The sequence below is a fragment of the Rattus norvegicus genome, chromosome 3, assembly GCF_036323735.1.
Source record: "Rattus norvegicus strain BN/NHsdMcwi chromosome 3, GRCr8, whole genome shotgun sequence".
In the NCBI taxonomy this organism is placed as follows: domain Eukaryota; kingdom Metazoa; phylum Chordata; class Mammalia; order Rodentia; family Muridae; genus Rattus; species Rattus norvegicus.
The window spans coordinates 99,620,644-99,642,826 of NC_086021.1; the positions used below are offsets into that span (position 1 = coordinate 99,620,644).

Sequence of the window (22,183 nt, forward strand, 5' to 3'; positions counted from 1 at the left end):
GAAGAGGCTCTGGGATGTAGAATCGATATGGTTGTGTGGTCTTCAGTGCAGGAGACAGCAAAAGGATGCTTATGGGGGAATATCTCTCGGTAGAAGCACAGGACTGGGGGTCCCGAGAAGCTTCTCTGAGGCTGGCTAGTGGCGTTTGAAAGGCAGGACCCTGGTTGTAGGACTCTCTCCCAACCCCACCCACCTGCGGAGCCCCCAGCGGGTCTTTCAGGGAGATAACTGTGCACCTTGTCTAGTGGTCTGCCTCCTCCTTTGCATATCTTCTGCCACATCAAGGTTCCCTGTCCTCAGCAAGGTCCTGAGTGGCTGCATTCTGGCTCAGGTGGGGGTACAGCACTTTCTCAAAAGGGTGTGCCTCGGTAACCAGAATGTGCTCATCTCATCTCCCTTGGATAAATGTGTGTGATTCCAGGGCCTTTGAGAGCCATCAGGAGAAGCAAGGCTTCTGCCACACAGAAGGTGTGGTGGACTTTTCTTCCCCAGCAGGGTAACGGAGCAAGGAAAGGTTTGGCTTTCACTGGGCAGGTGTCAACCTAGGCTGTCAGCAATGGAAGCATGAGGTTCCCCACATCCTTCAATCCTTCCCAAATTCTAGTCACTCTTCCCATAGTTCCCAGCAATCCAACCTTCAGTGGCCTGCTCTCTCCATGACAATCACACCCCAGGCCCTTCCTCTCCATTTCTGTCTCTTTCCCCTGGGTAGGAAGGCAGGATGTGTGACAAGACAACTGAGCTCTGGCCTATCCGAGGGAAGGTATAAGGTATAAGCCGAGCTCTTGGTGTCGAGCTGAGATCCTGGGACTGGGTCTCAGCCCAGTGATGCCCTCCCTTGGGGCTCCGAGAACCCTAAGCTCCAGCCCATGCACCTTCTAAGACTTCATTCAATCTCCAGTGTCACAACCGCCACCGTGGGCAAGGCTCACTTTTACTCACTGGTTCACCATCTACCACCTCCCTGTACCAGGAGCCATGGGAGCTTGGCCTTGTCTCTTGTGCTCTGTCAGCTCCCCAGTATTTTGAATTCTCCTGGAAGACGTCTGACCAAAGGAGAAGCCCAGGGATGGCTCTCCTCATCCCTTCCCTCCTCCCCATCTGCCCTGCTCAGCCTCTCCCTGCCTCTCTTTATTGACAGGGGTGGAGGGAGGGTCTCTGGCCAGCAGGAAGAAGAGGACGAAGAGTGAAGTGGGCTGTGCTCCTTGTTGAAGGGGCAAAACTGGGACCTTTGTTTCCCTTAGGGCAAAAGCTGAGAGGAAACCCTCAGGTTACAAGAAAGAAGTCTGGATGCTTCCTTAGTTGTTTAGGGTCAGGTCAATGAGAATCTGCTGCCCTGGGATCAAGGAGTGCTCTTACTTGGCCAGATAAGTCATGAATACAGCATATACCTAAGGAGTGCCCCCAGCCCACCCCCATTAACAGAAGTTTGGAAAACTCACCCTGGAACCATGTACCAAATTCTTACCCTACCCTGAACCCAGCTCATCTCCTTGTCAGTGTGATCTTCTCCCCACTTCTTTAGTTCTTAGAGGCAAGGGTAGCCTGTGCCATGGCCAGAATTGTTTATAACGCTCGGGACTACCGTTAGACCCTCTGGGCAGACACTGCCCCCCCCCCCAGCTTTGCCCAGATCTGTGGAGTGTTTCCCTGCCTGGGGAACCTACCTGCTTGTTTATGAATGGATTCCTCCCAAGCTGGCACTCCTCCCTGCTCAGTACCACCCCATCTCGAGTCTGGGGTTCTCTCCGACAGCAGGCCTTGGGCACCTCCTCAGTGTCCAGTGTTAGCAGCCGAAACACTGAGGCCAGCTTGAAGTCTTCAGGTCCGTTGACCCCACAGCAGCCAAACTAGGGGAGAGATGAATGTGGGAGCTAGTGTGGGGGTAGAGGGGTTATCAGCCTCTGCCAGGGATAAGATCCCTCTGCCCTGCATATGACTGTGGTGATGACCTGTGTCCCTGAGCTTCTGGGTCTTCTCTGTGAGAGGAGAATGGCCATATGTTCCTTACCTCACCAGCACTTGGTAAGCGGTGTACATATAGTTTCTATGAGTTTATATCATGCTGTGCTAATTAGTATCTTTATTTTGGCCTGCGTATATTCATGTGCAGATATATGTGTGTGTTGTGGGATCATGTGCACATATACACAGAGGCCAGAAGTCAATCTTGGATGTCATTCCTCAGGTGCTGTCCATATCTTACTGGGACCCAGGATTTGTAGATTAGGCTAAACTAGCTGGCCAGTGAATCCTAGGGATCTGCCTGCCTCCACTTCTCCAGAGTTGGGATTATAAGAGTACATCATCATACACGGTTTTTCACATGGGTGCTGTGGATCAAACTCGGTTCCTCCTGGTTGCATAGCAAGTACTTGACTGACTCACCCATCTCCTCAGACTCTGTACTGAGCACCATTAACATCAGTAACAATGGTACTGCTGAGGACCTAAGCCAGGGGCAGCAGATTGTGATCCACTAGCCTTGATAGCTTGGAGTGCTGTACAAACAATGATTCACAGGCCAAGAGTGGGATCAGTGATTCTTGATGGATTGTTGATGTCTGGCCCAGGCAAGGGACTAGAAGAGATCTAGAGGACAGGCTTTTTCAAGCCAACATTATGGCTTTGGGTGTTCATGGTATCCCGGGAAGACATGGGGAAGGGCACTCACTGTGATCATGACGGAATTCCAGGTGGCAGAGAAAACGTCCGTGTCATTATCGCCTTGGTAGTGCTTGGTAAGCTCCTTGGTGAAGAACTCTCGGGTGAGCTGGGGACAGAGGAGAGGGTGCTGAGTCCTCCTAGCCTGTCTTCCCTGGGTGATACTAAGCTGTCCATTTTGGGTAGGCATTCCCTTCCCAAGGATTGTCATCATAGGCTGAGACAAGCATATCTGCATTTACAGGCCTCATCTAACTCCAGGATGGAGCACAGTGGAAACCCTGCTCAGCCTTGTAGCTCTCCTCAGAGGATGAGTGGGGGAGGGGGCTTATGGGGGACATGTTTGACATTCTATCCTTCAGAATCAGCAGGTGTGAGGCCCAACCTAGGAAGCCAAGGTGTGGGTAAAGAGGGAGACTTCAATTACCCATAGCTCCCAGCTATGTCCTCAAAGTTGCTGTTCTCAACAGCTTCCTCAGGCTGGCTCCTTGTCCCAGGCTGTCCCATGCATCTTATCCTTCCATCCCTCCTGTTTGGAGCCCTTCTATCTGTGGTGCCAGGCCTTGTCCCCTAGGCTCAGGGTAAGGAGCTGGCTGAAGCCTTTGGAATGAACAGTCTGTGATGTAGGCTAAACAGAGAGGCTGGTAGCCTAGTAGCCATACAGCATGCCAGACTGGGGCTGTCCTCTCCAGTCACACGACCACGTGACACCCATCAATAGGCTGTCACTGGGTTGGACAGAGACCCTAGAACCAGCGGGGGCCTATACCAGGTGCTCCAGGAGTGGGGAGCCTTAGGCACCCCTGGTCGAGGACTTCACTTGGCTGGGTTTCTCTGGACCCTGATGCCTCCCTGAGGTGCAGGTCATGTTTAGGCACAAGGCACTGGGTGAGACAGCTAGTTCTAAGGGTGTCTTTGAGGAGGCAGGGGTCACTCAGTAGCCCCCCAACCCCCACCTCCCCACCCCCGGGCAGCAGGCTGGGAAGCCGAGTGGTACATACGTGTTCCCGGAAGATGAAGGCCAGGATGGCTGCTGAGAGCTCTACCAGGAAGATGATCAGGATAAACAGGAAAAACTGCAGAGAGAGGGCAGCTGTGAGGCCCATGACAGCGACATCTTACTGCACAGCCTTATGTGACAGATGGAGTGCACTCATCTTGTTAGACAGCCCTTTGCTCCCATAAATCACCGCTTTCATAACAAACACGCTGGTGACCTACCCTTGGAGCCACAGAGTCGTGACAGAAAGGATGAGCAGTGCAGACAGATAAATCTGTCTTCTGAGCCCACTGTGGCTGAGAGACACTGCTCTGTGCTGTGCACAACCTGAGCAGCCCTACCTGGTGGCCCTAGGAGGAGGCTCCCTCTGGGGACATTTCCAAGCTGTGAGATTACAAATTCTTGGGGATCCCAGACTGAGGTTCCTACCCCGGCAACCTCAAGACCACTTTTTCCTGTCCCAGTGCTTCTAGTTGCCATGGAAATAGGAGGCCATGCTATCCTGAGTGGACGTAGGGAGGTCTTGCTATCTTCAGCCGAACCAGAGGCACAAGATGAGCAGAAAGGTAATGAGACTCAGAGAGGGGAATTGGATGTCTAACACAGCCCTGTCTGCTCCACTCAGTAAATGCCTGTGTTCCACAGACTAACCAGATTGCTCTGATGTGAGGCCCTCCCATGCTGGATGGTTCCTTGTGCCAAAATTAAGCTTCAGCCCCACCCCTGAGAGGCCTTCCTGACTTCTCCCCGATGAGGATACCCTGTCCACATCATAGTATCGAACAGCACCCGGCCACTGCAGGCTGCCTTACCCTAGCACCCAAGAGGCCCCACAAAAGAACAGATTGTCACCCTGACCCTGTGGCATGCTGTGTGTCTCAGGCTCTGGCCCTCACCAGCACTGGTTTGGACTCGGCTTAAAAGAAGAGGAAGAAGCAGTTTGGTCTGCCTTCCTCAGTACACTTGCAAACTCCATACTCACCCCAGCTGGGGCTACCAGCCAAGGGACTCACACGGGCTACACACAGAGGCTGGTCCCTATGTCCCCTCCTGGCCATGCAGGAACCCCTGTGCTGGCTGAACTGAGCCAGAAGGAGTTGAAGTTGTTGGGTTCAGCCTGAGGGTATCTAGGGTCCCTCTTTCCCAGTAAAGTGGGACTGGCAATATAATAGAGTGAAAGGTGTCCTTATGCTGTGAAAACGTGGGTCTTGGGAAACTTGGACATGCTGTAGAACATTCCTCTAGCTAAGAACTCCGCCACTCAGTCATGACCTCTTGGGTGCCCTGGGCCATGGTGGATGCTTCTGAGAGCTCTGTGCTGAGTAGCCACTGAGAGAATGTTCTTTTTCAGCCCACCCCCGTATCCTGGTACAGATCTGGCATTTCTATTTGGCTGGTCATCAGCTGGACTCGGCATGGCCCTACAGGGCCTGTCCCTGATTTGTGTTCTCCATGATGGATCCTCTTACTGACATCTGATCCCTGACGGATCTCCTCCTTGGCAGGTCCTCAGGCTGTTGACCCCACGGTGACACCTGCATTACTGGCTGTGGCCATGAGTCACAAATTACAAATGACAGATGCACAGTCACTTTGCTCACTGCATGAGATCGTAGGTGATGAGCTTTGTGTGGGAACAACCTCGCTGATCTCTTGGAAGGCCACAGAGAACCAGTGGGAGCCTGGCACCATCTAGGAGAACGCAACAGGCCTGCCCCCAGCTCAGACTTACAGGCCACTCATGGTGGTGGGGGAGGGGCAGCACCCTGGGCAGCAACCCTCCATTTTACTGCTGGGCTGTGGCTGTAAGAGGAACTAGTGGTACTGTAGTTTGGGGGTGACTGCAGGAGCTTCTAGTTCTTAAGAGTCATGCACAGCCCCCAGAGTTGTGACCAGCCAGGGCCAAGTACCTTTATTTCCCATATATTGAGTGGAGCCAGGAGCTGAGCTAAGCAAGGTGCACGTTTTCCCGGTGGATTGTGGCCATAGACTGATAGCTGGGAAGATCTGGTTATCCTCATTTTGCACATGAAGAATCTTAGGTTCAGAGATGTTAAACAGCCAGCCCCCGCCAGGACACACAGCCAAAAAAACCATCAAAGCTCAGCTCTTCTTATTAAAAGAATAATTTTAAAATTTATGTTCTTTTTTATTGTGTGAATATTCTGTCTACATGTATACCTGCATACCAGAAGAAGACATCAGACTTCTTTATAGATGGTTGCGAGCCACCGTGGGAGTTCTGGGAATTGAACCTAATGCCTCTGGGAGAGCAGCCGGTGCTCTTAACTGCCAAGCCATCTCAACAGCCCCCCAAAGCCCAGCTCTTACTGGCTGATCTATCTGATCTATCTCTTCCTTGTGCCTCATCTCAAAGCTTCTACTGAGTGCCTGCTTTGAGAGACTCTGGGCATGGACAGACAGACATACAAGGCAGACACAGGCCCATCCTGCAGTGGACTGCACAGAGCTGATGCCTGGGAGAGAGGCCTCGGAGAAGTGCCAGGAGTGAATGTTACAGATCTTGGCCTGTCCAGAGGCAGGGAGCCTGGGAGCTCCCACCTAGTGCAGATCTGTCTAGCCCAGGGTGTGAATTTCAAGAGGAAAATGCAGGTTACAGTACCCACAACAGAAACAATGCCATACCTCCCCACTCCTTCAGCCCAGTGACTTCCTCCTGCTCCCACAGCTTCCTGCTGCTTAGGGACTTTCCCCAGGGGCCCTCTGAGGGAATTCCCGTCCTCTGACCTCTATTAAGCTGTGAGGGTACCAGAGACTTGGTGCCCTTACTTGTGGGAGGGTCCTAGTTCTCCTTTTTGGTAAGTAGTCCTCAATTTCCACACAGTACAGCTCATGTATTCTCTTCCTCTCTCCTTCCTTTCCTCTCTCTTCCTTCCTCCCCTCTCTCTGTCCCACCCCACTGTCCTTATTAAAATTAGAATCTTTAGGTAAATTGGCCACAGGGGTGTTTGTGACATTTAGAGGAGACACACAGGAGACAGCTAGTGCCTTACATTGACTTACACATGTGCTCTTGTCCTTAGCCAAGCTAGTCATTAGGTGACTGGTCACAGGACTTGCTGTCCTCAGACTTGGGGTTCTCAGTCCCAGAAGCAAGCAGGGGTTACTCCATATCTAGGCCTTACTACTACAGACCTTGAGGCCAGAGTCCTAAGATGACTACAGCCAGGTTCTGTTTGCCCTTTCCAGAAAGCCCAGCTAAGGAGGAAGGCAAAAGCCTTCAGGAAGGCCCCGGATGCTACTAGGGTCTGACTCAGTGGCCGTCTTCTGCAGGAGCAACCACACAACCAGCTTTAGGTTGGAAAAGAGAACTGGTTTTAGGTTCTGGATGTTTTGGAAAAGCCTTCCAGAAGGGCTCACGATGGAGCTCAGCGGCAGAATGATTGCCTAGCGTATGGGAAGTGCTGGCCTGGATTACAGAACTGCACAAACTGGGCTTTGGGGCACAGCTGTAATACCAGCACTTGAGGGGTACGGAACTACCAGAGGTTCAAGATTGTTATCCTCACCCCCATGGCAGCCTGGGCTAGCATAAGATCCTGTCTCAGAAAGGTAGAAAAGCTTCTCAAATCTTCTATGTCCCCTCAACTCCACACCACCACCACACATGCCACCTGTACATGTGTTTGCATACAACCCACACGCTACTATGTAATCCGCAAAACTCACAAGAGAGGTATACACATCATATATACAGGGCAAACATATATGCACCCGTGCACTATAATAAAATACATAAAACTACATAGGGTGCCACATCCTGCACATGTACACACAACACACATGTATATATACTCACCTAGACATGCACACACACATGCCTACATCCCTACCGTATCCCTCTGGCACATGATTTTGGCCTGTCTAGATCTATTCTGGGTTGGGGCCTGGTTTCGATGGTAGCAGTCTGAGGCCTAGCATTACATCCTGCCTCTGACCCACACTGACTTTAGCCTTGTGTGAACTGGGCTTGGGAGAGGGGTGAGCAGGGAGCACAGAGGAGTGGGGTGATAGGGCAGGAGAGAAAAGGAAGGGGGAGGAGAAACTGAGAGATGGTAGAGGGTAAAGGGGAGAGGAGGGGGCCGATGCAGAGATGAGCAGGCCCAAGTGGAGATGGAGGGTGAGAGAGGACCTGGCTGGTAGTCAGCTCCTGCACTAATTCAGCCTGTCCCCAGCTCTCAACCTTCTTAAACTTCATGCAAAGCAAATGTCCCATTTTTCTCTCTTGCTGGCAGGGTTCAGGGTACACTTAGCCGAGGCTGGCAAAGCAGCCGAGCACAGCCTGCTGTCAGCCAAGAGCACAGGCTGCCTTCCGGGCTTGGCTGCAGAGATGGGCCCATTAACAGTGATGCATCCCTGGGGCGGGTGGCATGGGAGGGGTGGTGAGGAGGGGAAGGCACGACCTGCTTTCCGGATCCCTTTTCTTTCCTCTCACCGTTTTTTCTGTCTCTCTCTGTTTTTCTGTCTCTCTGTCTCTGTCTCTCTGTCTCTGTCTGTCTCTCTGTCTCTCTCTGTCTCTCTCTCTCTGTCTCTCTGTCTCTCCCTCTCCCTCTCCCTCCCTCTCCCTCTCCCTCTCCCTCTCTCTCTCTCTAGAGCTTAACTCTGTAGTCCAGGCTGGCCTTGGTCTCACAGTAGCCCCTCGTTAGCCCCCTTAATGCCAGGATTACAGGTGCACAGTGCCCACAGACTCTCTTGTCATGCATACATACAAATGTTCAATTAGCACGCAAAGCAGCATGTTTCCTTATGTCACTTTCATAACTCCTTACTTTTGGTTCACCCTCCCATGGACCCCCTTGACGGCTCATCTTTTCACCCTTTTTCTTCCTAGCCCCTGCAACCCCCATCTCATATCATGTACATTCGTATTCCTTCCCTTAAGGCCTCTTTTTTCCTCTCTTGGGCCCCTTGCTAGTTTTCTGGCCTCTACCCAATACTTACTCCCACATAAATACACATAAATAAAAATTAGAAGCTCAGATCTGCATGGGAGAGAACAGGAGCTCTTTGTCTTCCTGAGCCCAAGTTACCTCACTTAATGCAATATTTTCCAGTTCCACTCACGTCGCCTGCAAATTCAATAAATTTCATTTTTCTTTATGGCTTGATAAAATTTCATTGTGTTTATGCGCCACATCCTCATTACCCATCCGTCTCCTGGCTATCGTGAACAGAGCAACAGTGGACAAGGATGAACAAGCATCTCCATAGGAGGATACGGAGCCCTCTGGGTACATGCCTAGGAGCGGTACAGACAGGTCACCATGCACTGAGACCAGGTCTTTCTTAAAGCCTCTGGCTCCCCAGCCAGGGCTGCTACACACAGGAGCTTACTGACAGGGAAGGGGAACGTCCACCAGGAGGCGCCCGCAGGCTTCTTTGTCTCTCTCAGTAAAGTTGGCCATGTTATACTATGAGAAATAAAGGGACCTACAGCTCCCCTGCCGCTCATGTCACAGGCCATTGCACTTCCTCTCTGGGAGGTGGAGCACACAGCTATGATAGGAATGAACCACATGGGATGTCTTAATCTGGGAGAAGCCCCAGGCCAGATGTCTTCCTCTAGCATGCCTGGCACCACTGACTGTAGGAAAGACAGTTTCACTGCTTGCAAGGCAGTGCCTTTGATCTCTGAGCTCTTGGCTGTGTCCATGCTCAGAGAATGCCCATGGGGTCTGCACGCAGTGGCCTGCCCTCCAGGAGTGAGGTACTGGCGGGTGTTTCCTGCCCCAGCTCCTGAGCCTGTTTGCTCTGGGCCTCAGAGGCTTTCATGGCTCCCCTATAAGGAAGTCCTTCAGCCCACCAGCCCAGGTGGCCCTGTTCTGAATTGCATGCTATCTGCACACAAGGAACATTCTATGCATGCACCTCTAAGTAGGAACGCTGCAGCAGGTCTCGGGCTCAACATCGAAGCCCCACAGATACTCCTGGGAGAGAAATCCACCTACCAAGACCTGGACAGTGAGCAGTGGTCTACCTCACCACAGCCTAGGGGAAATCCAGAGAAAGATCATCTGCTGCCGTTTGATCTGCTTAGCTTCAGCCTCCAGCAAAGCTAGTCGGTCCCTTGACGGTCAGAGACACCACGGCCAAGAGGTGAAATACCCAGAGGGGACACAGTGCAAGGTGCACACTCACACCCAAGCTTGTATCCTGCTCATTACATCCTCTGCGGTTAGGTCACCTTTCATAGCTTGGGTATGAGGGAGGGGACAGTTACTCCATGGCCCTGACACATCTCTAGCACTGAAGGAACTGCAAGGGTTAACCCCTAACCAGGAATAGAAGGTTGTGATGGCTAACACAGACTGTCACCTTGAGAGTGTCTAGAATTACCTCTGGCCATGACTGTGAGGCGTTTCTAGGCTGGGTTCACTGAGAAGGCAAGAGATGCCCTATGTGTACACATTGCCATCCCACAGACTTAAGAGGAGAAAGTGAGCGGAGCAGCAGTGTGCCTCTCTCTGCTTCCTGACGATGTGACCAGCGGCCTCAGGCTCTGCCACCATGCCTTTCCCTCCCAGATACAGTGTACCCCCACACTGAGCCAGAAGAAACCTTTCCTTCCCCACGTTGCCTGTGCTCAGCATTTTGTCCTAGCCGTGAGAAAAGTAACAAATGCAGAGAATGAAGAAGCAGCTTCTCTGGAAAGCGTTCTCCACTCCAGAAACGGAGAGTTGTGGGGTGAGTGATCTGGCCAACAGCCAGCGTGGCTTCATTACTCAGGGCTTATAGATCAGGGCTCTTGAAGGAAGGAAGACATCATAGCCAACACCAATGTCCTCAGTGGCTGCACCCTGAGAAGCCAGGCTGTTTAAACTCAGAGGCCAAGGCCACTCCCAAGAAGTGTGGGGCAGAGGCTCCATGCAAACCTGCGGGCTCAGGAGCCTGGGAGCTGCCTTGCTCCTAGAGGGCAGCACACTCAGCTCAGACCCCAGGGGCACTCCCTGAGCATGAACACAGTCAAGTATGTAGTGGCCAAGAGGCAGGGAGGTAGGGGAGCCAGGAGAACTCCCAAAAACATGATGGGACACCCCAAGGCAGCACAGGGCCATTCTACATATTGGGGTGGCAAGGAGGTAGACCCGTGGACAGGAGGAAGATGGTCTTAAGAGGCAGCTAAGAATCTTCAAACACTAATGTTCCACCAAGCAGGCCCCAAACTACCTGTCACTGTTGAGCAACGAATGAACCAGAGTGGCTCGGGCCTCTCAATTGGCCACAAAGCCAAAATGCCAACCGGTGACAGTAAGCACAGTCACTGACTCTTTCCTGGTGACACAGTTACTGACTCTGGGTGACACAGTTACTGACTCCGTCCTGGTGACAGTAGATACAGTCACTGACTCTTTCCTGGTGACACAGTTAATGACTCCGTCCTGGTGACAGGAAATACAGTCACTGACTCCATCCTGGCCGAAGCTAAAAGGTTACCTGTGACAGTGTGATCAGCTATCACCACTTTGAGTTTGGGGCTACTCAGAGCAGACCCCAGCAGACCCAGAGTGAAACCCAGGGTAATAGAAAGTGGGTGGTTAATTTTTCCATGGTTATCTACGGAAGTGGAGAGCGGGTTGTTTTGTTATTTTGTTTTTATCAAAAAGTTCAAGTATCATCCTTGGCAGAACTGTTTCACACCTACCTCAAAGCCTCACTGGACTGAGCTTTGAGGGACCAGGTTCTTCACTCTCTCACAACGTTCATCTTGACCCCCTTCCTCAAAGCATGTCTTCCTACTTCTGCCAAGTTCAAAGCTCTCCCAAACTTTCTTTTGGTCTCTGTTTCGTGTTTCTGGGAAGATATTCTGGGACAGTATTCCTGACCTTAGGCCTCGTCACCTAGGGTGGATAACTGTCTAGTTCTTGAGTAACAGATGACCTGACAGTTCAGTGCTCTAATAACACACGGCCTCTGCACCGACCTCCTGCAGGGCTGTGGGAAGTGGATGGACACCTCAGGGCTTCCAGACCGCTGACCACAGTCAATGGGATGGAGATCCAACCCAACCTTATACACGGCACATAGATACTCTATCCACCAAGCTACAGCCCCTGATCCCAGGACCCAATGCTGGCAATCGCCCTGGTGAGAACATTTCGGTTTATGAAGACAGGTTGGGTTTGGGAGTCACCAGCCCCTCTATCCCTCCTGGAGCCACCACGGGAAGAGTGGGGATGGGGGATGGGTCACTCACAAATAGCAGCAGACACCTGTTCTCTCGGACAGCCCCGCAGCAGCCCAGGAAGCCCAGAAGAAACAGCAGACCGCCCATGGCCAGTACAACGTAGGCGCCGGTGGTCAGCAGGGGGTTGGTAGCCACGATCTCTCGGAAGCCGGTGGGATCCACCAGGACCCAGATGCCAACGCCCAGAAGACAGGCACCTCCCAGCTGTCCATTGGTAGGCATGAAGAAAAGAGGACAGATAGACACTGAAGTCAGATGCTTCTTCTACACTGTCCCCCTGAGTGAAGCCTGGGGCTGAGGTGCTGGGGCCTGCAGAGTTGGGCAGGGTCTTGGCATGCTGAACCCAGATCTCCAAGGCCTACTGGCCACTTTGAGTCTCTGTGGCGCTCCTTGGCCTTCAGTGTAGCCCACACCCTCTCGATCTAATTTCTGACCCGTTTGCCACATCAAGTGAAAGACTATGCCCCACAGGGTTTATTTGTGACTTTCATGTTTTTTAAATGTCACAGACCCAAGCTTATGAAGCTTCCACAGTGTGGCCCAGGGGAGGCCAATGACTCTCAAAGGTCACCTCTCAAATTCAAGGCAGAGTCAAGACTGCTGCTGTCTGACACTGAACTGCTTCATGGACAAGCTATGAAGGTGATGCTGAGCTCAGTGGCTACACTAGGGGCAGGGTTAGCTCAATGAGCTCCCCTCCTTCAATATGTGCTCCAAAGTCTCTCTCTGATATCTCTGCGTGGCCCATCTCTTTGTGCCTTGCTTATCTTGGGACAGAAACTACTAAGGTTGGAGCATGGAGTATGCTGTTTATTAGCTGTGTGGTTTTAAGTGGCTGTCTCTTTCAGCACCTTAGCACCCTGTGTTTAACTAACCGCTTGAATTCCAGCTCACACAGCAGCCTCAGCAGAGCAGTCACGGCAGATTTCAGTGGGTAAGACTTCCTGTTTCTCTTGAGTATGGACAGTATTGGAAGTGGGTCTGCTATGTGCAGAACTGGGTTGACCTTCAATCTGGGGACTAACAGGGCTTGATGTTCCTGGTGGTATAGGTGAGGGACAGCTGACAGGCCAGGGGCCCTGCCAGCTCTGGCTGGTTCCGTGGGTCTGTAAGCTATGGGTAGAGCTGGAAATCTGGGTGAGAGCCATTGATTGCTAAGCGCATCGGGTGGGGAGAGTAGAGAGATTGGAGAAGTGGGCAGGCCAGAGGAGATTGTTGTCTGCTGCACCCCAACTTTTGCCTCAGTTTCCCCACAAATTCTCCAGTTAGGTCTGCTCCTCTCATTACTGTGGGTGACTTCGGGGCTCAATAGTCATCTGCTGAGGGCTGACAAGGAAGGTTCAGGCATAGCCAAAATGGGATGGGATCCCCAGTTAGGAGAATGCCCCTTTCACAACTGTAGGCTTCCTAGCCCCAAGGTCCAGGAAGTAGATCCCAGGGAGACACAAAAAGGTATGAAATGGACAGGCAGAAATGCAGACAGCCTGCACTGACAACAAAGGGACCCTTCTTCCAGGACTGTCCTGAGACATCAGTGGTGGTGCCTGAGATGGAGGGCCTGGTCAGGGAAGCCCATGGAGGCCAAGAAATGGGGGAGGAGCTCTGCTACTGAAAGAGGTTGGAAGGAGATAGGAGACCTATACTGTCCACATTCGAGTCATCTTGTTCACTGATCTTGCTAAATTATCAAAAAGCCTGTTTTGGTGAGTCATTAAGACATGATAAGGTTCAGAATGGTGGAATGTGCTTCCAGGCTGCAGAGCTGGGGTGCCAAGACAGCCTCCTCCGAGAAGCTTCTAGTTACAAGGCTGGCCTGAAAAGCTCCAAGGTCACAGCTTGATGGCGGGTGGGGGTGGGGGGTGAGCAGGTGCATGTGCATGTGTGTGAGTGTGCATGTGTGTGAGTGTGCATATGTGTGCATGTGGAGGCCAGAAGTCAATCCCATGGGCTCTTCCCCAGGAGCCACACACACTGTTTTTGCTGAGACAGCAAAGCCTCTGGGATGTTCCTCAGAGCTGGAGTTATGAACAAGTGCCACCATATTTGTGGGATCTGGGGACTGAACTTGGGTTGAAAAAGAGCCATCTCCCTAGTCCGTCTAGCATATCCTTTGGCAGAGGCTGTCCCATCTCAGGGTCTGGCTGAAATGTCTACTGTGATGGGAGTCAGGGTGGAGACTCAGGAGCAGGGCACAGTGCCAGGTCTCCCAGGAAGCTTACTGGTCAGGCACTTCTGCCTCTGGGCACTCAGCTTCCTGTGATCATTTCAGGGAGAAGGCTGGCCTTGTCATCAGCAGAGGCCAGATACCTGGGGAGAGCCAGAGGAGAGCCAGGGAGAACTGGGGGAGAGGGGGAGGGAGGAGCCAGGGGCACTTACAAATACGAAGAAATTGAAAACAAACATCAGATACTTCATGCAGCTCAGACAGTCGCCCTCCATGGTTCTCCACCTAGAAAACACAAGGCCACTCAATCCTTCTGGAGACACTCGGACTTCTCAGTTGGAACCCAGACCCAGACCCAGCCAGGAGACCCAGGAACAATTCTCTTTTAAGATCTGCAACTGGGCGAGACCAGCTGGAGCTTTAATCTGGGGCCCTAACTCTCATTCTCTAGTTCCCTGGCTCTGGTCTATCACCCTCCTCTGAGGTGAATGCCACACACCACACACAGACACATTACATACTTCATATACCACACACACACACACACACACACACACATACACACACACACACACCACAGTACACCTCATCACCAACACACACACACACACACACCCCACAGCACACCCCACAGCACATCTCATCAACACACACACACACACACACACACACACACACACACACACACACCACAGCACACAAGAAAGAGACAATCCATGGAGTGTCAGGTCCTCTGTGGTACTCACTCCACCGAGCCCATAGGACGTGAGGAGCAGCCATAGCAGAGGCTATGAGGACAGACCAGCCCTACCACCCTCAGGGATGGCCAAATCACTGTCTCCATGGGGTTTGTTTTAGGGTCTAGACCCCAAATTCCTAGGAAATGCTGGGCTCCCTGGGGACTTGCAGAGATCAGGAATATAAAGCTTGACCCTTGGAGGGTTCATCCCTCCATATCTGGCTGGAGGCTCCTTCCTGCCATCTCCTCCCTCTTGCCCAGGTGCTTCCCGAACACCATGGACCTTGCCGCAGCAACCCAGTTTGGGAGAAGGATAGGGGTTTTCACTGGAAGCTTGGCTGTACTCAGTTGTTCTCTGACTGGGCTCCCTGAGTCCAGTCAGACCCTATTATCTTCAGTATCTTCCCACACCCAACGCAGCCCAGAACTCAGCCCTTCATCTCCAGCAGGCTTAGGGGCCAGTGCCTTAAACTGGAAGAAGAAAAGTCCTCTGAGGAGGAGAGCCTGCTTTTCGGATTGCTCAGGAGTTCTTTGGTCTGCGTGACTTTGCAGAACAAAACCCCATGAGAATGATGATGTTTGATAAAGACAGGATGTTACATAGATAACGTCCTTCAATCTTGGCCCGGAGGGAGAGAAGCAAGGCCAGCATCCAGGGCCAACCTGACCTAGTGTGAACCCAGTTCTCTCACTGGGGATGTGGGGCAGGGGAAGGGCCACTGAGAGCAGCTGAGAGCTGCTTCCACATGGCCCTTCCACAAGACAACCCAGGGAGACAGGAGTGACAGCCTGGAGCTGTTGTTCAGGGCTTGGATACTTATCCCAGAGATCCCTCCCCCAAGCCTCGAAGGGCCCTATTCCTACAGATGCTTGGCATCCAAATTACTGCTTTAAGTAAAATAAAAGCTTGGGGCCTTGAGGGGTGCTTATGTCTGACACAACTAACAATTCTAAGCTGACTTAGAATTGGCCTGGGATGCCTAATGTCACTAGTCTATCGTGAAAGTTGTCATTCGTTCCCAAGAGTTGAGAAGTACTAATGTGGCCAGTGACCATGCCGTGAAGCCACGCAGTGATGGGCCCTGCCTGGGGCAGCACAGCACTGTACAGGCACCGCTCGCTATAGGTAGAAGCACCAAGCCATGACGAGTGTGTTCCCTGAGACGCTTTCAGTGTCCAGGACAGAGCAACACAGTGGCAGCAGTTATCACACCGTGACGTGAATGGGTGAATGGCGGGAAAGAGACAAGAGACAAAAAGCAAGAGTAAGTGACTCCGAAATGGAGACCCGTACTCAAGAGAGAAACTGGAGGGGGCAGATGATAGAGAGTGAGTAGGGAGCTCTGCAGAAAAGGACACACAGATTGGACAGAGGCAGAGGGGGCGCAGTGTCAGGAGACATTGGACAGAGTGGGGTGGGCAGTGTTGGGAGACAGGAGCCTCACCTGGGTAGTTCTCCAGGAGTCGGCAGGATGAAGTCTCCTAGTTAGAGGGGCTCAGGTATGTCTCTCAGCAGCCCAGCTCGTCCTAAAAGAGAAAGTTTACAGTTACAGGCATGGGGCACAATGAGTGCAGGGCCTATGTGCACCCAGACAATGGCTTGCTAACTGTCTCATGGCACCAAGAAAAAGCTGCCGAGACTTTGTACCATGCTGCCTGGGGAGGGCTGCGCTGGCTTTCTCCTGGCCATAGAGCAGTCCCCTGTACCCTGGTGGCTGCCCGGGAGCTGTGTCTCCATCAGTGCTACTGGGAATTGACATTAAACTGAGAGGAGGTAGCAGGCTTGGGTGGCCACCCATCTGATGCCATCTGGGCATGTGCCAAGACATCTCTGCAGCAGGGCCATGCCACCAAGTCCTTCCCAGAAACGCAGGCTCCCCCAGGGAGAAATTTGATGCAGGGAACCTTTCTTGGTTCTGCATTAAGATTTGCTGTAAGGTTCCTGGAGAGATCCCAGCAGTGCAAAGGAAGCTGGGCTTACTCTGTGTGGCATTGTGTTGATCACACCTGTGAGGAGTTCTGCAGCCCAGGCCTGCTGACAGGCTGTGTTAGACAACAGACCCAGGAGAGGAAGAAGCCTACGTAGCTGGGATCAAGAGTTCTTTCCAAGAGGATAGGAGGATTTCCAGGGCTCAAAACACCTGCTCAGATGTACTGACTCAAGGGAAAGCACACTTGGGGGCAGTGAAGTATACACTGGGTGACAGATTCTCCCTCTTCTTGTCACCTTTTCTTTTACTCATTCACCAATCCACTGGTTCATAGGATTCATTTGCCCACCCATCCATCCATCTACCCATCCATCCACCCACCCAACAATCCTCTCACACTTCTATTTATTTAACCATCCACCTATTGACTTACCCATCCATCCATCTACCCATCTACACATCCACCCATCCGCCCATCTGTCTGTCCATCTGTCAGTCCGTCCATCCATCCATCCATCATCCATCAATCCATCCACTTGCTTACCATCCTACCTGGCCTGTCTGGTGAAGATACCCAGAAACTGGCCCTGGTTGGAGGGAAAGGTCTATATACTCTGCTTTGACAGGACTCAGCTAAAAAAGGAAAAAAAAAACAAACAAACAAACAAAACAAAAAACAAAAAAACAACCTCCAGGAAGGACAGAGGGAGGGCTTCCAGGTCTGACAAGCTCAAAAGCTTTAGATAGAACTTCACCAGGGATAGAAAACTGACTTGTCACAGCTCTGGGGTCATTCTGGGAAGTGTGGTTCTGTGGCTAATTCATCCTTGCCCATGGGGTTTAGGGGAACAGGGATGGATCATGGTTTCCCAAGCTCTCCTCTTTCCCAGCCTAATCCCAGCCCTGGTCCAGTTCTGTCACACATGTCTACCACCCCAGGCCATGATCCTAACTGAATCCTGTGCTATTTCCTCTGAATACAGCTGCTAGGGTAGGGAATGAAGGTTACACGGGAGCCAGCCCAGTGTCCAGGAGGAGCAGGTAGTTAGCAGTTACCTCCTCACCAAGGAGTCTCCACTTCGAGTATGCTGTCTGGTGGCACACAGGCCATCTTTGAGGTCTCCCCCACCCCTGTTGTCCACATACCCTTTTCCCTCTGTCTGGACAGCCTGTCCCACAATCTAACTCTCACCTGCCTAGAAAATGTAGCTCCATTCACTTCAGAGCCTGGGACAGCCCCTGCCTTACCAGGTCCTTACGTGGGAAAGTCACTCTGAGAACTGCAATGAAACCAAAGGTGGCGGAAAGAATCCAGAGTGACAGAGGTGAGCTGTGGAGGGCTGAGAGACTGTGGTCCTCGGGGTCATTACATACCAGGAGTAAATGGATGTCTGACCCGAACCCCTGGTTATGAGTGGAGGAGGGTGTGGGGAGGACCATGGATGCATGGTCAGCCTCAGTACAAATGGCTACGCGGCCATATTCAGGTTAATTGTTCCAACGCTGTGCCAATGAATAGGAATCATAAAAGAAAGCATTTCCCAAGTATCTGACTTTGCCCAGCCATCTCTTCTCCTCTTTTATTAAGTATTTACCGAGGAGGTGGGCAACAGGACCCCCTTAGAGCTGAGGAAACAGAGATGATATCAGGGTTGCCTGAGTTTGCCTACCTGCTTAGTAAGGTATTTCTGATACAGATACTGTGTGTAATTTAACTGAAAAATCAGAGCTCCTGGAAGGACAGGGTCCATGGGACAGAGGCAGAGGCAGCCCCTGAGACAGGAAGGGCCATACCTTGTTCTCCAACATCTCTGACCTGAGCTAAGCAGCTGAGCACAAAGCCTGAGAAAGCTGCTGTGCTCGAATCCTCCCTGAACCAGCTGGAGACTGTAGGGGCGGGATCTGGCCCTGCCGTCCCCTGACAGATGGGAGCCTCTAGGACCTGAGAGGGCAGGATAGGGCTGAGGTTAGGCAGCGCCCTGGGGCTTTCCTCGGCAGGCTCCCGCCTGGGCCGGACAGCTTTATTAATCTTGCCCCTCTCACGGCCCCAGATGGCAGCTCAGCCCATCTGCAGGGATGTGGGGCTAGGAGGGGTGCTCTGAGTAAGAAGAATAGCTGGGTTCATAAATCACTCCTCCTGCCTTCAGTACCCCCAGAGCAGGATGGAGAGCCATCGAGGACTCACATCCCTAAGTCGCATACACCGGGCCAGCAGAGGGTGCTGTGGTCCTGGGTGGAGCCGCTGCTGGGTCCCAGTGCAACTAGAGTTCGGAGTCTACTCCAACAAGCTGAGAATGGCGTATCTCCTGTGTCCTCTCCTCTGGAGGAGCCTGTACCTCTCCCCTGGAACGTGAGCACGCTCAATTCCTACTCCCGACCCCACCCACGGTCATTGCCAGGACGGAAGAGGATGATTGATTAGCTGCAAGCACTTACACACCCAGTGGATTGCCATTCTTCTCTCAGTATCTACAGAGACAGCCCTGGGTATGGTGCAGCGGAGGCCCACGTCTGTGTTCTCCCTCAGCTGCCACCACCACTCCAGTGAAGACCAATGATCCAGTCCCCAGAGAGCAGTATTAACAGCCACATCCTCAGAGCGCCTGGGCATGCCAGGCAGGACTCAGGATAAAATGCCTGAGCCCAGTGTTGTCTGGAGGGGCCCTGGAGGTCCGGGGGTGGGGGAGGGGCTGACTTTTTTTAAAATGTGAACTGTAAGCTCACTTGATCCTCCAAACGGCTCAGCGAAAGTTCATGGTTTTATCACTGTGGTAGACAGGATGAAGCCACAAGGCGGCAAGTGGCTAGAAAGTCCCAGAAATGGGAAACCATGACCGAGATGGGCGCGTAAACCCACACTAGCATGTAAGGCACTTGTGAGCACAGCACCGGCTAGGACCATCGAGTTCTGGCTAGGGGGTGGGGAGGGCTCTTTGGCTCACCGGCAGTGCCTCTGGGCATCTTCCCAAGACAGACACAGACGGGCCGGGCTCGTAAACAAGCAATTGGCTTGAAATCCTGGGGAGTCTGCCCGTGGCACAGGGCAGACGCAGTGAAGGGGGGCGGGGTTGAGAGCCTAATTAGGCTCCAGAGGGGCAGTGCCTGAGGGGAGGGCCACTGTAGTGAAACCGAATTCAAAGGACAGCCTTCCCTGCTGGGAGCTCACTGAGCCTTGAATACCCTGGGCTGCAGGGCAAGGCAGCATCTGGGAGGCCCCATTTCAACATTGTGAGCCTAGCCAGTTTTAGGGCTCCAGCTCTGCCAAGAGACCCCTGTTGCATTCAGACACTTCCCAGGGCTCCCCCCACCAGAGAATGCTCAAAGACAGCAACGTGGTGGGTGGGGACTGTTTCTAACTCCTCATTTCACAAGCCACACACATGTCCAGAACCACAAACTCCGGCAACTGTGCTGCCGACCCTGTACCCCGTGTCCTCTTCAGAATGTTCTTTGCCTTGGGCTGACTAGCAAAAGCACTTGACGCCCTGACTTCGCTGGGTTGTCTACACCAGGAGGGGACATTCCTGTGTCTCAGACCCAACACACTACAAGCTGGAGGAGCTACTGAGACAAAAGTTCTTTTCCCCAGATCAAGCCCTCCAGGGACAGCCAGCCTGCTGTACTCCCTCTAACTCCGAGTGCTGGGTGCATTTCAGCTGCAGAAGGCCTGGTCTCAGGCCTTGTTCAGCAGGCCCTCGGCCTCATGGAGGCTTCCGCCCATCCTCATCTGCTCTTCCTTTCTGTCTTTCATCTCAGAGCCTGAGTTGGAAGAGACCTTTTGAAAGGCTTAGTGATCCATCCCAAAATACTCAGTGCTGTTGCTGGGGCAACCTGGCCTATCACACAGCCATGATTGAAAGGGTAAATGGGTTCACGGGTATTAAGGGGGCCTGGGAACTGGGAGGGCAGGGGCACAGGTCTGACTGGGAGAGAGGGGGCATAGGAAACCCCAGGAATTCCTGATGGAGCTGTCTCCCAGCCCCCACAGGAAATGGATCTTGATCACCATTGCTGTGATGTGTCTGACAGACTCAAACAGGTGACACAGGGAAGTCAGGCAGAGGGAGAGACAAGGAATGTGCTAGCCAAGAAAACATGGTGGGGTGGGCTAAGGGGTTGCCCTGAAGGAATTTCCCTATTTGCAGGTGGGAAACGGAAACTGCATTTCCCTGGACGTGTCTCACACGAGTCTCACCATTACCCCACAAATCAGGTCACTATCATCCCTTCCTGACAGCTGAGGAGCTGATCAGAGAGGTGAAGTTACCTGTCCAAAGTCACACAGCTGCCAAGCAGCAGGCTGCAAGCCAGTGTTCTCTACCCTAGCCTGCCCTTCAGAAGCCATGTCAGGAAATGTGGTGCCAGCCAGTCACTCACAGCAGCAAACAGGAGACACGCTCACAGACCTTACAGGTCCCAGCTCCCTTTCAGAGATGAGGAAATTGAGGCATCAATTAGCACCATCTCTAATCAGTCAATAGATGTCAAAGACCCTCTGAGAGGACAGTCTCACTCTCATGCCTCTCCAGGTGCGGAAGTTCTTTCTGGTATCTAACCAAATTCACACCTGCTTTAGCTCAATCACACCCTTGCACCACTCCTTTTGCCTGACACCCTCTGAGCCCCTCATTTTGTGCTCTCACTTGATTCTTACAACACGGAGTCAGAGAGAGGTGATTGTTTTATGGGGAGAGGGAACCAGAGAGGTTAAGTGGCACGGCTACACCCAGACCTGCTTGCTTTAGCCAGGCACTTGGCCTTCTGTTTTGCTGCCACTATGATGCCGTAGTTCCTTCAGTCCCCTGGACACATCAGTGTCACTGCCTGCCTCTCTCTGTATTAAATTTCACCTCCTCTTATCTGAACTGCCGGGAGACTCAGATTCTAGGCTGATGATGAATCTCTCCAGAGGCAGCAGGTGCCTTCCTGGTGCCGAGACAGCATTTCTGGGCCTCCCCTCCCTCAAACCAGGTCCTCAGACCCACAGCTGGCTCCCCATAGCCCAGACTAGGAACCTCCTTAGTAGCAGAAGCAGAACTCAGACCGGAGAGGGCTCCCTGGATAATATTGCTGATGGCGGGGCTTCCAGTGCAGCTACATCCGTTCTCACATGACCATGGTGCCTGCCACCCGGTCATGCAAGCCTAATACCCAAGCTAGCTCCCTGGAAACTACGTCAAGGTAGAGGGAAGCGACTCTACAACATTGCTGTCTAACTCCATGTGACAGCTATGGCATGTACAACCCCAGCACATAATGACGATGATGATGGTGATGATGGTGGTGATGGTGGTGGTGGTGGTGATGATGATGATATAAGTTTAAAAATTAAAAACATCAGTTCAGCTACTCCCAGGAGTCATCAAGAAAGATGTGTGGGACAGATGGGCGGGGGAGGGTGGGAAGGAGACAGACAGGGGCTGGTCACTATTCCCACACCACTCAGAGATGGGAGAAGATGCTGGCTCTCCCAGACAGA

The 22,183-nt window shown here is 52.4% G+C and overlaps 1 protein-coding gene across 4 annotated transcripts in view; it reads right to left on the minus strand.

Moving 5' to 3' along the window:
- The window catches only part of Tspan18 (tetraspanin 18), a 139,806-nt gene that overhangs the window by 5,179 nt on the left and 112,444 nt on the right, over positions 1-22,183 (minus strand). For all 4 annotated transcript variants that reach the window (XM_039104912.2, XM_006234574.5, XM_039104911.2 and 1 more), the window contains 6 exons: positions 16,219-16,300; positions 14,247-14,319; positions 11,880-12,074; positions 3,666-3,740; positions 2,675-2,773; positions 1,668-1,850 (listed from right to left, as the gene is read on the minus strand). In XM_039104912.2, coding sequence (XP_038960840.1) covers positions 1,668-1,850; positions 2,675-2,773; positions 3,666-3,740; positions 11,880-12,074; positions 14,247-14,309 — 615 coding nt within the window. In that variant the 5' untranslated portion in view covers positions 14,310-14,319; positions 16,219-16,300. The remainder of the gene's footprint in view (positions 1-1,667; positions 1,851-2,674; positions 2,774-3,665; positions 3,741-11,879; positions 12,075-14,246; positions 14,320-16,218; positions 16,301-22,183) is intronic.